Source organism: Lactuca sativa, chromosome 8, assembly GCF_002870075.4.
Source record: "Lactuca sativa cultivar Salinas chromosome 8, Lsat_Salinas_v11, whole genome shotgun sequence".
Classification (NCBI taxonomy): Eukaryota; Viridiplantae; Streptophyta; class Magnoliopsida; order Asterales; family Asteraceae; genus Lactuca; species Lactuca sativa.
In genome coordinates this window covers 77,495,194-77,516,004 of record NC_056630.2, presented here as the reverse complement: position 1 = coordinate 77,516,004, position 20,811 = coordinate 77,495,194, and the positions used below count along the sequence as shown (strand labels likewise).

The window sequence follows — 20,811 nt, the reverse complement described above, 5'->3', positions numbered from 1 at the left end:
TTAATGAGGATTTAGGGTTACCAAAACTAACGAGTTTCGTTAGTTTTACCATAATCACTCTCAAGAATCGAAATATCACACTAGCGGGACACCAGCCAAGGGCTATGCCCCTTGGACCCCGCTAGGGGCGCTGCCCCTAGACCCCGCCAAAGGGATGTTGCCCCTTTGGAAACCTCGGACCCAAGGCGCTGCCTCTAGACCCCCGACTAGTCGTCGAACCGGCTACTAAGTTGATCTTATACATCCGTGCACTCCGTACTAACCCGTACACATATTAGAAAACAAATTAAGAACCCCCTTAGCTCACATGATAATTCAAGTTACATAAAATGATATGGTGAAACTAAAATCACCAACATCTTACTCCTCTGCATATTGTTCTTTACACGAGAACCACAATGATTCTTTGTATCCTGGCTGCCACTGCAGGTAGCAACGCTGACACCAAATGTTCCGACGATGTAAGAACTTTATTTTGCTGTTCTGATGACCAGATATGTCCTCTGCACTGTCAACAACCGTTCTCACACACCCTGAGACCAAAATACTCGTTGTAGATCATCAACTACTCGAAATTGCTTTGCTTGTGATCAATCTTCTCAAAAAACAATGTCTCCTTGTTATCATCTCTGACAACCCCCATCGATGTCACCCTCTGATCTAACCACCACCTCCTACGATTACAAAAGCCTAGTATAGGGTGGAGTTACCAGATTCTTTGTAGGGGTCGTTTATCACTGTTGTGTGTAACTCAACTCAATCGCCATCGTGTTTGGACAACATTACCTCCTTCAAGTAACACACATGGGAGGAGCTCTGACGGTTCTGAACATGATAATCAATTTTCCTGAAGTTGGCTGACCACCGACCAGAAACCATTCCCAAATTCATCTTGAAAACTGACAAGCAGAAAGAACACATAATTTATATCAAGCGATTCTTTTTATATATCGAACTTCAAGTTAAATTTCCATGGGACTCTAAAACATGAAACGAAAAACATTTCTGTAAAATTTGATGATCAGAATCCCTAATAGAAAATCTCAATTTGTTTATACCTAAAATAGAAATAGAGTGATTATGTTCGATGAGAAACTAAACGGACAAAACACACAATCGAAGGAAGGCGTCGAGAAATTGAGAAATAACTGAAATTGAAAAGGAAAGAGATGTGTATAAACACATGCGTCTCCTGTGTATTCGTTTCCTAAGTACTTCTCCATTGATCTTCTTTGTATGCACTAGAGTTCTTGTAATGGGGATGCAGGGGATGAAACTGAGCAATGTGTATGTGTGTTTGTGCGCGCCTTTCTCTTGCCTTTATCTCCACATATGGGAAGACTTTTTAATTGTTATCGGTTTATCACTAAACCAACCGCCATATGATTGATATGTAGATGAAAGTTTGACAGATGGGAAGAAATTAGAATGACGAAGCTACATGTCAACACTTTCTAGCCAAATAAAAAAGGCGAATAACAAACTATCCGATTATAATGGGTTTGTTACATAAATTAGCGGTAAAACACAAGTTGGTTCCCTTCATATGCAAAATATATAAATAAATAAATAATAAGATGACAAACTTTTTAAAATAAAACTGATAAATTGGTTGGGCTAAAGTGACAATGAAACAAACAAGTTGGGAGCACATTGAAACTTATCCAAAGTGTAATCTAATACTTGCAATCTCTTGAAATGATACACGAAATTGTAAATTTAAATACCGATATTATGATTTCGATATATCTAAGTCGGAAATGAGATACACGAACTTGTGGATTTGTTAATAGGAAAAGGGAAAATGTCATCTTATCCTAACGAATTTGTCAAGTTTGTTTTTAAAAGGTCACCCAATTAATCTTTTTTGTACATTAAGGGAACGACATATACATTGACCGGTTGAAATGGTCCCTTGACATGTAATAAAAAGTTTCTATGACAAATCAGTAAAAAAAAACGGTGAGGTGGCTGCCTAGTCATAGCTGATGTGGCAATTGACTCTGGTCCATAGTCAACCCTTGTTCCCCAAGATTGGACACCCCCTTATATAAATAAAGCGATGTCCTAATGAGTTTATCATGCCCACTTTGTTACCCTTATCGGTCTCTTCGTTTGTTCTTCCTTTTGTTTCCCACTTTGTGAGTCCATCGAACCACCACTTCGAGATCAGCAAGCATTAAAGAACACAACCCATAAACGTTTATTAGAATAATTGCTACAATGCACGTGATGAAACTTAATTGTAAAAAAACATATATGAATGGAACAAGAATGGTTTGACTTTGACTGTAGATAGCAACTAAATTACAACATAACCTATATATGGTGTGTATCTAATACCGACTAACAAAGTATGTAAGTACAACCAGGGACACCCTTTATACCAGAAATGTAACTTCTAGCAACCTTAAAACAGATGTGAGATGAAATATAAGTCATAAGATGAAAGATACATAACCTAAAGCAATTTCATTAAAACAGAGGGAGTATATAATATTTCTCTTTAAGACTAAACACACTAAGTTGAATCAAATGAAGGCATCACCTGAGTTAGCATTCACACACAGATCGACAAGCTGCAAAACAAAGAATCAAGCCAATCAATGCATGATTTTGGGTCAATTATAAAATTAACGACCATAGCTAAACATGGTGTAGAATATCACCAATCAATGCATGATTTTGGGTCGATTCTTGATTATTTCATCAATAATTGCAAATTATTGAGCATATTAAGGTTTACACATGATATATGTATATTAACATCAACCTAAAAATCCATTACCCATAAACACCGGTATGGCGGTTTATGTATAATCTGAGTAAAAGATCGAAAGAACATAAAAACTCACAAGGACCTTGAAGTAGATGTAATCATGGGCGTTGAAGCACCTTCATAAAGATGAATATAGTACCAATTATTGATTGAAAAATGGAAATTTTCAAACTTCATGGTTGGATTCACAAAACAACCACCATGCTTTTTTTTACAAGAATTAGTATACAATACTTACCTAGTTCTTCATGATGTTAATTGGGTCATAAGGGCCTTGTAATGACCGATTGCTTCATGTAAAACAACACCCATTTGCTAATTTGTTAGTTATTCCAAAATCAAATGATTTTCGTGAAGAAAAATCACGAATTTACTTCAGAAAGGGAAGAACAGAATATTATCCATAATTGAATTTATTACCCACCCATGTTCAAGGTAAGCTTTTGGATGTTGTACATTGAAATCAAGATCCCATCTTTGCAAAGAGATCAAGGAATTCTACCAGTGAAGTTGTTTTTGTTGAACCTCAAAACTACCAAATATGTAAGGTTTTTTTGCCACTTGTCAAATTCTCAAGAGTTTTGCCACTTGTAATTTTATGGGAGTTTTAGAATTATTATTTTCCACTTGTTATTTTTTTAGGAATTTTCATTTTTTTTAAAATAAAATTTCATATAAGGAAAGAGAATCATTCTATTAATTTGATAATAAAGTCTAATAAATGCTTTAAAGAATATTTGATTTCTTTTATAAATATTACAAAAGATTATATTATGTTATGTAAAAGTATTATTTTATAAAATATTTAATGATTAAATATTGATATTAAATTTTTATTTTTAATAAACTCGTGTAATACACGGGTCTCACACCTAGTTTAAGCTATATAATAATGAATTACGAGCAATTGAACATGGAATAATACTAGAGAGCTGATTTGAGCTTAATCTCATGGTAGATTCCAAACACAATTGGTAATTTTCTCCTGATACAATAGACAAATTTAATAATTTATTGTTCCATTAAAAATATAACCAAAACTGCAAACAAATTTAATAAAAAGAATGTTCAAAGGCATTTTAATATATATGAACTTACAATATTTTTAGATAAAGGGTAAGATGGTAACTTTACTTGGAACATGACCAAAATTGCTATAAAACATCAAAATAACCACCAAAACTGCAATAAATTCTTTTATTGTTTTGGAACAAAAATGCTTTTTTGAGGATAACTAGTCAAATCTATTCATAAGAAGTCTAATTACTTTCACGGTAGACCTCACATATGAATTTGAAGTCGATAAAGTAGCCCCCAAAGTTCACATATTTGTTCTATTATTATTTTTTCACACTATATTAAACCTTAAACGTTGGGCTACTTTAACTGAATGCAACATTCATTTTATTTATTTGTTTGTGTTTATTATTTAATCAGGTTGTGGTATATATTAGACAATGTGTTTTCAAATTATATGGTTCAGGCAAAATATTTTATCCACTTGAAGCAATTCAAAGTACACAACAAAACTCACCAGTAATTAACATGGTTTAATGGAGGAGAGGAGCAATCATGAAGAGCCATGCGATGATGCACTCAAAATGATCTAAATTAAGAAACAAAATGTATAAAGTAAACAACAAGGGTAAGCATGAGATAATATATGAAAAACTTAAAACACATAAGTAGAAAGGGGGATGGGTCAAGAAAAATCCAAAATCAAAAAAACTGACAAAATATCATAATCTTAGAAATAGTATAGTATCAGAAGTGACTTTATGACCCTCTTTACATCTATTGTCATTGATGATATGCCTTGTGGAGGATTACATAACATAAATGATGATGAGATTAACCCTAATCTAATCTCATAACTTGCAGACTCATGAGAATATAATCAAACAATCAACCAAGATCACTACCATTGCAGATTCATACTAGACCATAGTCTTATCTAAATACCAAATCCAACAAAAAAAAACTCCACCTTTCACCCAAACATCCTCTTTCTAAACATGAAAAACTAGAGATTTTACAAATGAAGAAATAAATAATGAGTCAGTTACATGGTTCTTACTTACTTGGACCAATGTAGAGGAAAACTGAGGGATGCAACCGCATGTTGGGAGTGAGAGCAGCAGCAGAAGGTCGAGAATTAAAAAGAAAAAAAAATCTACAACTCAAATACATAGTAATCTAAATCTACAACTTGATCATGTATAAATACCAAATCCAAAAGAAATTTTGTAAATTAGCACCTCTCAACAACACTGATATGACAAAGGTCATACAAATACAAAATCCAAATAGTAATACATTAGAATAAGCATATCTCAAAAGCAAAACTATCACTGATAACATGCATTCAAGAACTACTTGCATTCCACATGATCTATGCAGCTATTCTCTTCCTCTCTTGAACTTGGCAACTCTTACCACAACTGCAACGTATATCTTATCCATGGTTTCCTCAGCAAACATGAAAAGTTTGTGTCTCCACTGCTTCTTGAACATCAGAACTCCAATAACACCCCAAAACCCTGTCCCAAAACCACTCATTATATCCACATAAAACAACCATACCTCCATCTTCTCATCAGCTGCTTTGTGTTTCTTCTTGCTTGTTGTTGTTGTTGAATCTTGATGATTTGAGCAAGTGTTTGGCAATGGAGGTCCACATAGATGTTTGTTCCCAGCATATATTGATGGATCATCAATAAGCGTCTGCAGTTGATTTCCTGTTGGAATTTGACCCGACAAGTTGTTGTGTGACAAATTCAAATGGCTCAAAAAAGTCAAAGCTGCCATGCTTGGAGGGATGCTCCCGCTCAACTTGTTTTTTGAGAAATCAAGAGTTTCCAACTTCTTCATCTTTCCAATGCTCTCTGGAATACCCCCTCTCAGATGATTATTAGACAGATTCAGACCCACCAACATAGAAAGTGTAGTTAGCTCGACCGGTATTTCTCCCTCAAGTTTATTGCTTGAAAGGTCCATGTTATAAACCATTCTCCAAGTTGTTGTATATTCAAGATCAACACCTTTCATGACCTGAATCACATTCATATCATCATCGATAAGTGTATAATCTAGATTCATCAAGTGACCCACAACCATGCCATTTAAGTTTCCTACACAACGAGGGATGGTTCCGGTTAAGTTGTTGTATGAAAGATCCAAAATTTGAAGATTTGAACTTTTGCAAAGAGATGGAGGAATTCTACCAGTGAAGTTGTTTTTGTGTAAACTCAAAACTACCAAAGATGTAAGTTTTTTCCCTATCCAATTGGGTATATTTCCATATAATTTATTGTCACCCAAATCTAAGACTCCCAAACCTTGTAGATTCCCTAATTCTGGAGGAACTTCACCAGTAAAGTTATTTTTGTTCAAATTTAACCAAAATAATGATGAAATAAGAGCAATTGAGCTAGGAATGGCACCAGAGAGCTGATTTGAGCTTATACTCATGATAACCAAACCCTGCAGATTCCCCATACAGTTGGGAATTTTCCCACTTAACATGTTTCTTGAAAGATCAAGCCCTTCCAAATCTGTTCTTCTGCATAATGACCTTGGAATTGACCCACTGAAAAGGTTATATTCCAGAAGTAATACAGGTAAATACCAATATACATCATCATTTTTCGCATTAGGAAGGTTTTTCAAAGATCCGCTGAGTTTGTTGTGAGAGAGATCTAACCAAGAAATGATGGGCATCTTCCGCAGCCATGTGGGCAGCGGCCCCGAAAGTGTAGCATTGGACAACTCTAAGCTCTTAAGTTTCCTCTGATGTCGAAGCCACTGCGGAAATCCATTCCCGATATTGCAAGAGCTGAGACTAAGAGATATCAACTGGAATGGAGGTATCCACCCACGTGAAACATTGAATGTCAACTTACTGTTAGAAGAAGCATCCAATTTCTTCAACATCGAAGGGTTAGCAAAATGGGCTTCAGAAACTGCTCCTTCCAAAGAATTGTTAGAGATAAATAGAGTACGGAGTTTGGCAAGTTGCCCAATCGAAACTGGAATAGTCCCGTCTAATAAATTAGAATGTAGATACAATTTTGTTAAAGCTGCTAATTTTCCAAGGGATTCTGGAATTGGACCAGTCAACTGGTTTTCAGATAGATCAAGTACTTGTAAAAATCTTAATCCTGTTACAGATTCAGGGATTGAACCAGTCAGTCCATTCTGCGATAGATCAAGGTCTCTTAAGTTTGCCAGTCCTCCAAGTGTTTCTGGAATTCTACCTTTTAAACTCCGACTTAATTCCAGCAACTCCAAAGAATATTGGGAGCATTCTGATGCGTTTGTTGGTGGGTCAGTCATTTCCATACGGAACACATTATTTGTCACACGCAATTGTTTCAGGTGGCACTGTCTCCAGATTCCAACATCCTCAATCTGCTTAAACTTGTTACCAGAAAGATGAAGCTCTAGAAGTTTAGGCATAATAGGAAGCGATGAATTCAACATGGTATATGAAAGGTCAAGGACTTCTAGGGAGCTCATGTTTGTCAATACAGATGGAAATATACCTCCAAGTGGATTATTGCTAAGATCGAGGTGCTGGATGTTAGAAAGTGTACTGTAATTAAGATGTGGAGAAGATAGATGCGTCTTATCCAGCCCACAACCTGACAAATGAAGCTCTGACAAAGAAGGGATCATGCTTAGTAGGTTTGGAAAGTTCCATGCCAAACTATGATTAAATCCAGAAAGACTGAGGAATGTTAGGGATGTCATGTTTTGAAGAAGGCCAGGGAGTGGACCTTTGAAAGAATTGTAGCCAAGATCGAGGTGTTTTATATTAGGAAGTATTCTACTGGAATTAAGAAAAGGACCAAGATTAACATTGGAAAGTCTACAATGTGACAAACTTAACTCTTTTAAGGAGGGAATCATGTGAAGCATCATGTCCCAGTTTTGTGCTCCACTAAGATCCACTGCACTCAAGTAGAGAAGCTCGAGTGACGAAAGGCCAAAAGCCCATGCCATATCATCTGCCTTGAGTTCATTATAATTTGAACTAAGATCAAGAACCCTTAAATTAGAAAGATTTCCAATGTGAGGAGGAATAATACCATCAAAATTAGCATCAGAGAGATTCAGGTAACTCAGGTGTTTCAAGGATCCAATAAACTCAGGGATCCGACTTCCATGGAAATTATTCCCACTCAAGTCGAGGTATTTGAGATGCCTCAACTCTGCCAAAGAAGAACTCACCTTGTTACCAGCTAAGTGATTGTAGGGGTAGGGCCAATCTCCTTTGAGATGAAGGCGTTGAACATTTCCAGTGACACCGTCACACTGGATTCCTTCCCACAGGCAACACTCATTTCCAACCCATGATGACATCATTCCTGAGTCATCTTCGACAATACTGTGTTTGAAGTTGAGAAGAGCAAGTTGCTCTTGCTCAGAGCAAAGGACACTAACATTTCCAACCCCCAAACAAGTATATGTGGCTGCAAACAAAAACACACATATGAAAATGAGATGGATCCCCATTATCAACCTTAACTCAGTTTTAGTTTAGAGGAAAGTTGAAGTAGAAAGATGGGTTGTGATGAAGAAGTGATGGGTTTTATGATTAAGCAACGAGTACTTTTATAAAGCCATAAATGAATATTGGAAGACTTGGAAGTCAAAGGAGAATTTGTATCCACAACCTTATATTCTTATGCTATTTTTTTTTTTTTTTTTGTCTGTCAATCAAAAAAAGTGGTTTGTGGGACAAGACTATTCCACACAGCACATGGAATTCTATTTCGCCACAAATTTTTAACAAAATATGAATTGAATAAAACGCAGTATTTGACAAACAAGCATCTCCATTTTGATAAATCATAGATATATTATAAATATTTTTAAGTGATGGTTACAATTATAAACTGGGAATTTAAAACCGTGGCTAAATATGAAACTGCTAGATGGGCTGAGCAGGTCAAATGAGTGGAAGTCTAATGCTTACAAGCTTCTAATCACATTATTTAGAAATCATGTTATTATTTTGATATTATTATTAAGTCTAAATAAAAACAGTGTTCAAGATTACTAATCAATATGTTCACATTTATGATACACAAGAGGTCCATTTAGTTTTATTATTATTTTTGACATTACTTGTATCAGACCTCGGCCTCCCTAAATCACATGCAATATTCAGTTTCTTTATTTGTCTTATGTTATTATATGAAAATAATAACTTTAATTTATCACAACAAAATTACAAGTTGCAAACTAAGCAGTATATCATTCACTACTACAGTATTCAAGTGTTTTAAAAAATGTGATGAAACAAGTTTATCCACATGCTTTTGGTCTTTGTCTATATCTACTTTTCCCCAAAATAGGCATGGAAATCAATGTTTAATTTGTATCCACAAAATTGTATTTTTAGGTCATGAGCTAATACTTCCAATCTCTTGAATCACATTATTTATAAAAAAACTATATTATTATTTTTATAAATTAAAATACACAAACTTGTGAATTTAAAAACTATATTACTGTTTTAATATATTTAAGTTAGAAATGATACATGTATTTGGGAATTTGTTCACAAGAAAATGATACATAAGACTTTGAAGTCAACATGGAAGTCAAAGGACAATTTGTATCCACAAACTTGTATTGTTTTGGTCCAGTTTCACTTTTAATTTTCTCTTAATCAAAATAAGTGGTTTTGGTTCAAGTTTATTCCCCATAGCACACGTAATTACTTGGTCACAAGTCTTTAACAATTTATGAATTGAAAAAAGCACAATATATATTGACAAACAAGCATTTATGTGTTTGAGAAATCAAAGATAGATTATAAATTTTTGTAAATTATTGTTCTATATTATAAAAATGATTTTTGGTTTCAACGATTTAAAAAACTAGATACGACAGAACAAGTTGTTTTTAGTATTATTTGATGTAACAATGTTAATGTGTCAAGGAAAGGAAACATATTTTAATTTTTGATTTTTTAGCTTGTTCCTAACAGTATGCTGGAGAAGGGTACAAGACTTGACATTGCATTTTGTGGAGTGTTTATGAAAATAAAATTTTAATTTATTACAGAAAATTTACAAGTTACAAATATGATGACTAAGTTGCCCATGCATGTGATGTGATGAAACAAGTTATTGTGATGGGAGACTTGGAAGTCAATTGAAAATTTGTTTCCACAAGACAAGACTGCATGCTTATAGTCTATTTATATTTACTTTTCCATTGACCAAAATAAGACATGGAAGTCAATGTTTGATTTGTATCCACATAATTGTATTGATTTGGTCATGGGCTATTTTTCTTTTTAATTCTCTCAATCAAAGAAAGTGATTTTTGGCTAAATCAATTCCCCATGTCACACGTAAATGCATTTGCCCACAAAAACAATATATATGATGGTTTTAAGACTTATCATAATTAAAGATTATAAACTTGATTTTGAAATTTAATGATTTACAGAAATACCTAAAATATATATATTTTTTTATTTTAAAACTTATTCAAAGTGTAATCTAATACTTACAATCTCCTGAATCACATTATTTTAAAACTATATTACTATTTTTATGTATTAAAGTCAGGAATGATACAGGAACTTGTGAATTTAAAAAACTACATTAAATGATACATGAACTTGTGAATATGTTACCTCACATATGATTCTTAAAGTCCACAAAGTAGCCCCCAAAGTTTATGTTATATCTTTGACACTTGGGTTCCCTAAATTACAGGAAACATTCGGTTTGTTTATTTGATTATTTTATTAAAGTGTGGTGTATACAAGACATGGTGTTTTTCAATTTTACAAGGTTCACATAGAAAAACTCACCCACTCGAGTTAAAAAAAAATGACCTGTAACATGGTTTGGAATATAATGATGCATCTTCAATGACCTAAACAAACAAATCAAATAAAGTAAAGGGCAAGGTTAGTCATTATATATATATATATATATATATATATATATATATATATATATATATATATATATATATATATATACCCTCAAAACACATAATACAAAAGGGTTGGACCAAGGGAAAAACTAAAATTACAGAAACAAGGAAAGCATCATAACACAAGAGATAATGAATACATAAAAGCTTTTTCACGTTCTGTAGGTTGGACCAACATAAATATAATGATAAAAAAAACCCTACAAAATTAGAATGTTTTGGATAGCTAAAATGTGTGTATAACCTACAGTAAAGTATTTAACATGAAGAATTTTCAAAGCCCAGTGGTCAGCATATTTAAAAATTAATAACCATGATATATCTTGCAAGAAATTACCTTCCCAATTAAAATGGATTTTTCATTCTTGAAGCTATCACCAAATCTTTGACATTCGCCAGATGCCTATTTGCAATGTTTTCACCTGATACATGAATTGAAAATTTTCATTTGTTGCTCTGTTTTATAATATAACCTACTTAATTATAACAAAAAGAATGCTCAAAGACATTCCACTAAAGACTAATCCATCTGAAAGTGTATCTCAATTCAAGCCCTCCCTTTCTTAAGCCAAATTGAAACTTAATGTACGTACTACAGAGGCATTGTCTAGGTATTGAATTCAATCTCATCTCCAGCAAAACATTATAACTATATATAGCATTTCTACTAATTGATGCCATTCTTTTATTCTCTTGTCTTACTTACTAGATATGCTTATATTTTGGTAACTAATAGTGTTATAGGAATGTAACATTGAATGGTTGATTATGTTACTAATATTGACTCAATGCTTTCTTACTTGTTTTTAAAAGTAATTACAATAACCTGTCTAATTATGAGCAAAAAAGATAAAGTTGGTCCAAACAGAAAAGTTTGTAAAATAAGGAAAGCAAAATGAAGAACATTCACAACCTCAAAGGAAAAAAGTGTAAGCAGGAGATGTTTTCAGGGCAAGTAAAAGAAAGAGTATTTGAAGTGTCTGGGGATCAAAACTCACTGAATCCAATATAAATGAAAAAGAATGCTGTCTTTAAGAAACAATGTTAAAGTGCTTATCTATCAATATAAATGGAGTGGAGAAGGATTTTAAGAGAGCTTGGGTTAGAAATATGGTGCTTAAAAATCAGGTTACTTTTGCTGGGGAAAAAGAACCCGCAATTATGCAGTAGCTGAGGCAATTGAAAGATCTGGTGAGCTTGTGTCAATGTGGGACGCCAATCTTTTTGATGTTATCAAATTAAAGGAAGAAATTATATTGTTGCAAGTAACTGAGATATGGAAAACCTGCAACACAATACGTCACCTCATCATTTAGTTGATTCTTTTTTACTTAAGTTGACATCATCCCATAGTTTTAGCATAATATATAATATTCTCAATTTCATTACTTAACATTGCCTAATTCACTCAAATCACCATTACCCATTTTAATCGAGAAATTGACAAAATTAGGTCAGGAAACACAATCTCAACTCAACTTTCTTCTAAGTTAGTTCTATGTCTTGATTTAGCTTACATCCCAACAACTAAACATCTTACAACCATTAATTTAACACAACTTAAGCAAACTTTACATATATAATCAACGTACCTCGACTAATAAATCGGCTCCCAGTTCAACCCAGAATGATTTCTCCTCAATATTACAAGTCATATACTTAAATCGACTGTACTATGATTTTCAATTCACTGATTTACTTCATGAATTCTCCTTCTTCCATCTTTCGCTTTACTTGAACTTGCTCGTTTTTACGAGATCTGGTCATATTTCCGTTATTTAATATATATTTAATTCATTTTAGAGTAAAACACATTTTTGGTCCTTATAGTTTTGCCAAATAGCGCTTTTGGTCCTACTATTCGCTTTTTGTCATGGGTGAATTAGTGATCCCTATGGAGGGTTTTGTTACCACCGGTGGTCCCTGCATTGTTAAATCTAACAGTTTAGATGTTATGCTTTTAGCATAGGACTAATTTTCCCTTGTTTTATCTTTTCTTTATTGCTTATTATCTAGTATCTACTACTAATCACTACTGCTAATTAGGTCTATTGATTGGGTAATTTTCGAGCTTCGGGTAATTTGAGTTTTTTCATAAAATAATATGAACCGAAACATGAACTATTTACAATTCGGGTCTTATAGTTCGGGTATCCGGGTTGATGATTCGGGTTGGGTATTTTCGGGTATACCAGAAATATACTTTAATGAAATTTATTTATGAATAATTTGGGCATTGTTCCTTGTTGTATGAATAAGATTGAAAAAACATTGTGATAATAGATTTTTTTAATAAGCTAGTAATATCATCACCAAATGAATAAAAAACATGTAACAAATAATCATATTACTTTTACCATCTGAAAAGTTATAATAGGTTTCCTTTTAGGATGTTATATGCTATATTCATGAAATCTTATGTTTTAGGACCATATCAAACGAGGAATGTATCTGGTGACTTTAATCATATTTTTGTCATTGTTAACTTATATAAGATATTGATAGGTTTTACATGTAATAATACGGAAAAATCATTATATTCTTAAGGGTACGTGCAACCTACTTTGATCTAGGTCATAACACTATTTAAGCAACATATTATTGAACATCAAATCTTCTAAACCCTAATGGAAAGCAAAATTCACAAAATTGCATACCTTTTATTTGTTATTGTAAACAAATCTTTGATTCCAACAAAGCAATCTAGAATTATCTTTGAAAACAAGCTCTATTTGTGTGCGAGCCTCTAATGGTTCACACCCACAACACAAGAACCATAGAAAGATTAGGAGAGAGGCGAGAGCGGATCAATTTTTGGATCTAGTATCTAAAAAAAGAGTACTTGAAAATTCCAAAGTATAAGGTTCTATTTATAGTTGAGTAGGAGACATGTAGAAACCATGATTTGAACATAAAATAATATTATTTCAAATAAGACAGTTATCTGGTTCATTGATTATTTAAATAGAAGCTACCTGAAACGCTTTTAGGGTCTCCAAATCCCCATCATGTAGCCATACACCACCACCGTATTGCTCTTTTTGCCACGATCACAACCAGCACTACCTCACAAATTTCCTAATCATCACAAAAATCTGCCACAAAAAAAGTAATATACATATCTTCTAAAACCATATTTGAATCTTCCAATCTCTTTGCTTTGGATAGCCCATCTATGAGTGTTGTGTAAGTATATTGATCAGAAATCATGACCTTTATACCACCCGTGTTCAAGACTAGTTTAGCTTTGTATTTTTAGGAGGTAAAGATGGAGTTTTGGGGGAAAACCTGTGGCACGACATGGTGCAAGGATGCCCACAGTGTGGGATTAAATAAAAGCACATATATTTTATTGGACCGCCACGACGTGGGCAAGGGTTGCCACTGTGTGGCAGCTGTTGTAACAATTGGTAAAAATTAGTAAGTGTTCGATGGTCAAACCACCACGAACCGCTATGTATTAAGGACCAATTGTGTGTAATCTTATGTTTATAATGTATATTAAAGATATCATATTCATAATTACTTTCAGAATGTCTCAAGCTACTAAAATCATCTATCGTTGAAGATCGAATCGAAAATCACCGAAAATTAATTTTAGAGTAAATTACACCAATGGTCCCTATGGTTTAGGGTAATTTGCGTGTTTGGTCCCTAACTTGTTTTTTAGCTCGAAAGGTCCCTACTGTTTGTTTTTTTTTTTTACGTGTTTGATCCATGTCTTACCTAAAAAGACTATTTTGCCCATGATTTTTTTTATTTACTTAAATAAATACACCCCCAACCCCACCCCCTCACCTTACCTTACCTACCTCACCATTTTTTCCTATTTAAATAATAGTCTTTTAGCATAGCAAACGAGCAGATCACTTCAGCATAACAACATCATATATATCAGGATACAGATCTAACAGATTACTATAGCATAGCAGCATCTTACATACTAGGATACCAATTTAACAGATCACTTCAGCATAGGAACATCCTACATACTAGGATACAGATTTAACATATCACTACAACATAACAACATCCTACACACCAAGATATAGATCTAACAGATCACTACAGTATAGTAACATACTCGATACAAGGATACAGATCTAGCAGGTCACTACAACATAGCAACATACTAAATATTACCGCACCAAGAATAGATAACCATATATACTCAGAGGTAAGATAGCCACCCGGACATGTGGTCCTACTCTAGAACCACAACGAAACAAGGAACATGTGAGAGAGCCTAGACCAAGAGTCCTCAGTCTATCCTACATGACTATATACAGTCCGTAAGGCATCCTTCTATTAACATATAACCAGAACTAGTGGGTTGACATTGGTGCCTTCGACCTACGGTACAATGAGGTGAAGCTCACCTGAAATGAAGGAACCGGAGAACATTGTGATACGCTCCCTGATACACTGCTTGCTCCCACAGATCCACTAACATCAGAACCATATAAAATCTTATTCACCAGTTAAAACCCTCAAGTTTGACCTAAAGTCAAACTTGGTCAAAAGTCGACGGTCAACGGAGTCAACAAAAGTTAAAGCCCAAGGTTGGTTGAGAACACCCCTCTATAGGTCACCTATCCATCCGAATGACCAATTCTTAAACATAATCCAAAATACCCAAAATCCCCTTAGATCAAACTTGTTCAAATTCAGGTAAAACTCAAAATTCCAAAAAGTCAACTAAGTCAACCCAACTGAGTATGCCCAGCGTACTCATCTGTATGTCTAGCGTACTCAATGGTTGACCAGGCACATGCTTGTTGATTGTGTACGCACGTCGTACGCCTTGTACGCCCAACGTACACAACTGACTGCCAATCCACTCATTAAGAGCTTAATCCTTAAGCCCTTAAGTCCAATTTCAAAATCTAAGTCCACAATGATGTCGTTGACCATAAAGTTTCCAATTTTATGATCTTACATGGCCATCAAGTGCCCAACACCAAAGATCGTGTTATGTCGCATGTTTTTTCGTTTGAGACACTTTTTTTGCTCTTTTTTTATACCTTTTCTAATCGGACATACAAGTATTGTGTTTTTGTTAACTTTTGGTTATTATTTGTTGATGTAACACTTCTAAAAACTTGTTATATTTGATATATATATATATATATATATATATATATATGTGGTAATATAATTATAAATTAATACAAAATCGCCGCCTTACATCACGCCTTGAAAAACGCCATGGCTCGCCGTAACTCGTTAAGCTTGAGGCTCGGCCTTGCCGCCACGCCACACCTCACACCTTTTAGAACCTTGGTTCTAATCATTTTCCACAACATAATACTATCATGTCTTGACTAACTGGAGTTATAGAGAAGCGTAGTGAGAATAAAGAAAGATTTTAGGGTTTGAGTAGTATCAATTTGATGAATCGATCGATTGAAAACATGGAGAAGGTGATTGGGGTCGACAAGTTTGGTTTTGGTGAAGACCATGTTGAGTCATAGATGGCGCAGCAGTGACCGTTGTTGATATCGACGAAAGAGGTTGGCATGTTAGTGGTGATGTCGACATGCCTTTAGTGGAGCTTAACCGAGAGGTGGATAATAAAGGAAATGATCAAATCCTATGGTGGTGTTGAGAGGTGTGAATGAATGTTGTTAGGAAGAAGAAAACAATATCTACCTTCTTCCATAATATAGCTTGTGTAACAGCCCGGATTCCCAGGTATTATTCATTCTTATGTTTTTTTTTTGGTATTTTGTGAGGAGACTCGGCGAATTGGAGCTCAAACTCGCCGAGTAGGATCGCGGTTTTGGACGTGAGTTCGCGTCTGGACTCGGCGAGTCCAAGGAGTGGACTCGGCGAGTCCATGCTGTTTAATGAAACCCTAATTCCTCGGGTTTGGAGCCTATTTAAGGGCACTTATAGCCTCGCATTGCGGCTACCAGTCCCTTGAGAGAACCCTAAGAGAGCTAATTCGTTTTGGGAGAGAGGAAGTCACTTTTGGGCCTTTGTATTCCTTGTTTAGCAAGAAGAAGGTGGCAAGAGCAAGGAGGAGGTGGGATTCCAGCAGATCCAGAGTCCAGAGGCTTCATTTTGAGGTAATGATTCGAATCTCCTTCAATTTTAGAGTTGATCTTTAGAGTTAGGGTTTTATAACCCCTTTAGAGAGTGATTATGTGAAGCAAATGGTCCCTCTTCGAGTTTGTGCCTTGGATCTGGACTCAAAGAGGTCCAGAGACCCTAACCCTTGGAGCTTTTTGGGTTATTATGGAGTCATTGGACCTAGGTGGTTATTTTTGGGACCAAATCTCCTTTTGATGCCTTGTGGGGGGTTATACAAGCATCAAGTTTCAAACTTTACGTGACATTCATGCTTGGGAAGGCCAGATCTATGGTTTGGGAAAGCAGATCTGACCTCAAAAGGTCAATAGAGTTTGTGCATGGCATGAACTCACCGAGTTGTTCTTGAGACTCGGCGAGTAGGGTTGGGGTTTCACGTAAAGTGTTCAGCGAGTAGACTCGCCGGGTTGGGGGATGGCCCAGTGAGTCAGGAGAGTCAGTATGGGGCTGAGTCAAGCCGGAACTCGTCGAGTTGTTCTTGAGACTCGGCGAGTTGAGTCGTGGTGGCCTCGCGATTCATGCCAGGTGGAACTCGTCGAGTTAGGGAAGTACTCGACGTGTCAAGAGAGGATCTGAGGGAGTCAGTGAACACGTATAGACTCGCCGAGTCGCTTTGGTGCACTCGCCGAGTCCGGTCAAAGTTGACCGTTGACCAGAGTCGACCAGTGTTGAATTGATAGGGTTAGTCAACCTTAGTTGTGAAAGTGTTAATTAGAGATATATTGTATTATAGGAGGATTATAGCTCGGGGGATCGAGCACGAGTGATTTCAAGGATTTGCGAGTTATCGAGATACGCGAGGTGAGTCTTCTCACTATACTTTACCTTGAGTAGGTAACTAGAGTTATGTGATGCACTGTTTGTATGCTATATATGTGTTATGTGTTGCACTGCATTATTCTATGTGATTTATGTTGTGCATGTTTACAGAGTTAGAACCTGAGGGTTCACAGAGTTTGGGTGCACGGACCCACAAAGTTATAGTCTCGAGTGGCTAATATGTGTTATATGTGGTATTTTGGGGAACTCACTAAGCTTTGTGCTTACAGTGTATGGTGTTATTTGTTTCAGGTACTAGTGATGACCGTGGGAAGGCGCCGACTTGATCAGTACACACACACGGGATTTTTATGTTATGAGATCTTGGGATTTTTATATGGCATAAATTGAGTTTCAAACTTTGATGTTTTATGAATATTGAATGAATTATGGTTTTTATAAAATGCGAAAAATTGTTTGAAATTTACGGTGTTACAGCTTGAGGGCATTTTAGTCTTTTCATAATGTTAGTAATTAAGCTTAACGGATGGTAATAGTCTCAAAGGTCACTAACGGTGTTTAGTACTGTAAACGAATTGAACAAATACAAATGAGGGTTTGTTCATGGTCATGTTCATTTAAGTTAGCCGAACAAACGAACATGTTTTCTTGTTCATGTTTGTGAACATACTAAACAAACATAACCAAACAGAAACAAACAAACATAATTGAACATATATAACATAAACAAACATATAATAGAGTAATGTAATAAAAAACAATTGACCATGTATGCACATAAAAAAAACTTAAATGAACGAGCATAAATGAAAATAAATGAACAACACAAATGAACGTTTATGAATATAATTAAACGAACGAGACAATTGTTCATTTTCGTTCGTTTAACTAAACAAATGATAATTTGAACAAAAATTATCGTTTGTTTAGTTAAACGAACGAACATGAACAATGGTCTCGTTCGTTTAATTATATTCATAAACGTTCATTTGTGTTGTTCGTTTATTTTCATTTATGCTCGTTCATTTAAGTTTCTTTTATGTGCATACACGTTCAATTGTTTTTTGCAGGGGCGGAGCTTCAACATTTGATTTGGGGGGACCGGAAGTATAATATGTATAAAAATCGATGAACAGGGAGGTCCATGGCCAAAATTTGTATAGTTTTGGGCCTAATATGTACAAAATTAAAGTAGAAGGACTATATATAACAAAAAATTCCTGAACCATTAATAGCAAAATTGGAATGACCGTGCTAGTGTTACCAAAAATCCTGAACCATTAATAGCAAAAAAGCCAACACTGGGATCAAAATTTAGAATTTTGGTAAACAAAAGGAACCAAAACTACATATTACATCAAGCACTATATAAAAAAAATAAAATTTTGATATAAAACAAATTAAGTCTCAACTGATAACTAAAACATAAAATTTTCCTAGTTAAATAAAAAAGGTTCCAAATTATACTGGTTTTTATAAAATTCGGAGCCGGAGTAAATAATGAAATTTGGAGGTGTAAATATAAGGATAAATAATTTTACAAATTAGCACAATAGATAGGGCAAAACAAAATTTTAAGGATATATTATCAAATTTTAAGGTTCTGGTGGCGAGAACGTTGAATACAGAAATCTAGGGACTAGATATTGAAAGTCCATAACTTGAGTAAATACATAAAGGAAATTATAACTACTTTCTCATTAATTTAACCCCCTCGATAACTGATCTAGAGAATTGAGAGAAAGAAGTCAACGCTAGAGGAAAGGTATCGATCCAAAACTAGACGAAGAACGCTATGAAAATTGAAGTACGTATAAGCTTGCCAATAAGTTGACTGCAGAAAAGGAGTCTACTAGGTATTGCTGAGAATTTGAGGTACGTTCCTCAAACTGATAACTTGATGAAGTTTAAGTCATCGGTAATGAAATTGAAGTGTTAATGAATTTTATATGAGGTATTAATTAAATTATCAACGAGTTAAAAAATGTCGATCTGGAATGTGAGAAGCGTATTTTGGCCCAAATTAGTCAAACGTTGTGAAGTTTTTAATTTCTATTGTTAGATGATTAAATTAAATGAAGTTAATATGCTGATTTGTATGTTATAAGGGTATGTAATTGGAGGGATTAAGCACCAGATAATTGGGGATTATATCATTAGTGCATAACATTGTAATCAGATCAAAGATACTCTTTTTGGATTGGGATATGATGCAAGTCTTATTTCAAAAACATAAATAATATCTAAACCATAGGCACATGATAGATTGTTGTTAACATATGTTGAATGATAGGGTGTTTCAAATTGAAACTCTAGGCATCGTTAGTTGAATAATGATAGTAAGTTATAGGAAATTGTTTATTATTCACATGATGATGTTCTTTGTTGGAATTGATAGATAACTACAAACATGCTGGATTATGACGCTGGTATATATAGGTAAAGAGTCTGATACAATTTGATTGCAAATTGCAGAAAGAAATTGATAAAAGAATAAGAACGGATAAAAGAAGGAAATTAGTTGTATCTAAGAACTTGTCAACTTTCTGAGAGGTTGACTCTCTATCTCCCACCAAAAGTTTCTTACAAAAAAAGTGGTCGTCCCCTCTCTAATCTGTATACACACACACATCTCAGCACTCCTAACAAACCCGAAAAAAGCTGAAACTGACACTCACTTTCACTGTTCAGGCCTAAACCAAGTGTCACCACCTCCTCAATTATCATCTATTTGATGTGGTACAAAAGGAAAATAATGAATGCATGATCCATCGATTATATGAATTGGGAACCTATTTATTTAAAGAAGGATAATTGATGCAAAATCTCCAAACCCATCCTTCTTTTTCACTAGCAAAAATGGGCTCGAGAAAGCACCCCATCTATACTTAATCATTCCGCCTCTTACAACTCTGTTACCAGCCTTTCTTTTAATCTTTCTACATCATATTTTTGAAATTAGGATATCAATACGGACGCATATTTAATGGTTCTTTTATGTCCTTCAATACAATTCCATGTTTACGTCCGTGATCGGATGGTAACCCTTTGCGGATTTGAAATACTTCATCAAATGCGTCCAATACCCCCGATCTCTTAGAACATACTATCGTTTCTTCATAGTGTCCCTCCATAAACTTTTTTATGAGACCAAGGATCTCCTTAACGACGTGCTCTCTCTCAAAGTTACATGT

At 34.7% G+C, this 20,811-nt stretch overlaps 1 protein-coding gene and 1 long non-coding RNA gene across 2 annotated transcripts; both read right to left on the bottom strand.

Annotated features, from left to right (window-relative positions):
• Nucleotides 1-5,179: 5,179 nt before the first annotated feature.
• On the bottom strand, nt 5,180-8,296 carry LOC128127754 (receptor-like protein EIX1). The gene has a single exon (XM_052766437.1). It carries the CDS (start codon nt 8,294-8,296, stop codon nt 5,180-5,182), a length of 3,117 nt encoding a protein of 1,038 aa, XP_052622397.1.
• A 2,086-nt stretch (nt 8,297-10,382) lies between these two features.
• LOC128128058 (uncharacterized) lies at nt 10,383-12,485 on the bottom strand. Its single transcript, XR_008225659.1, has 3 exons — nt 12,337-12,485; nt 11,082-11,166; nt 10,383-10,681 (listed from the first exon to the last, which is right to left on the bottom strand). It is a non-coding gene; the product is annotated as an uncharacterized LOC128128058 (long non-coding RNA).
• Between the last annotated feature and the right edge of the window lie 8,326 nt (nt 12,486-20,811).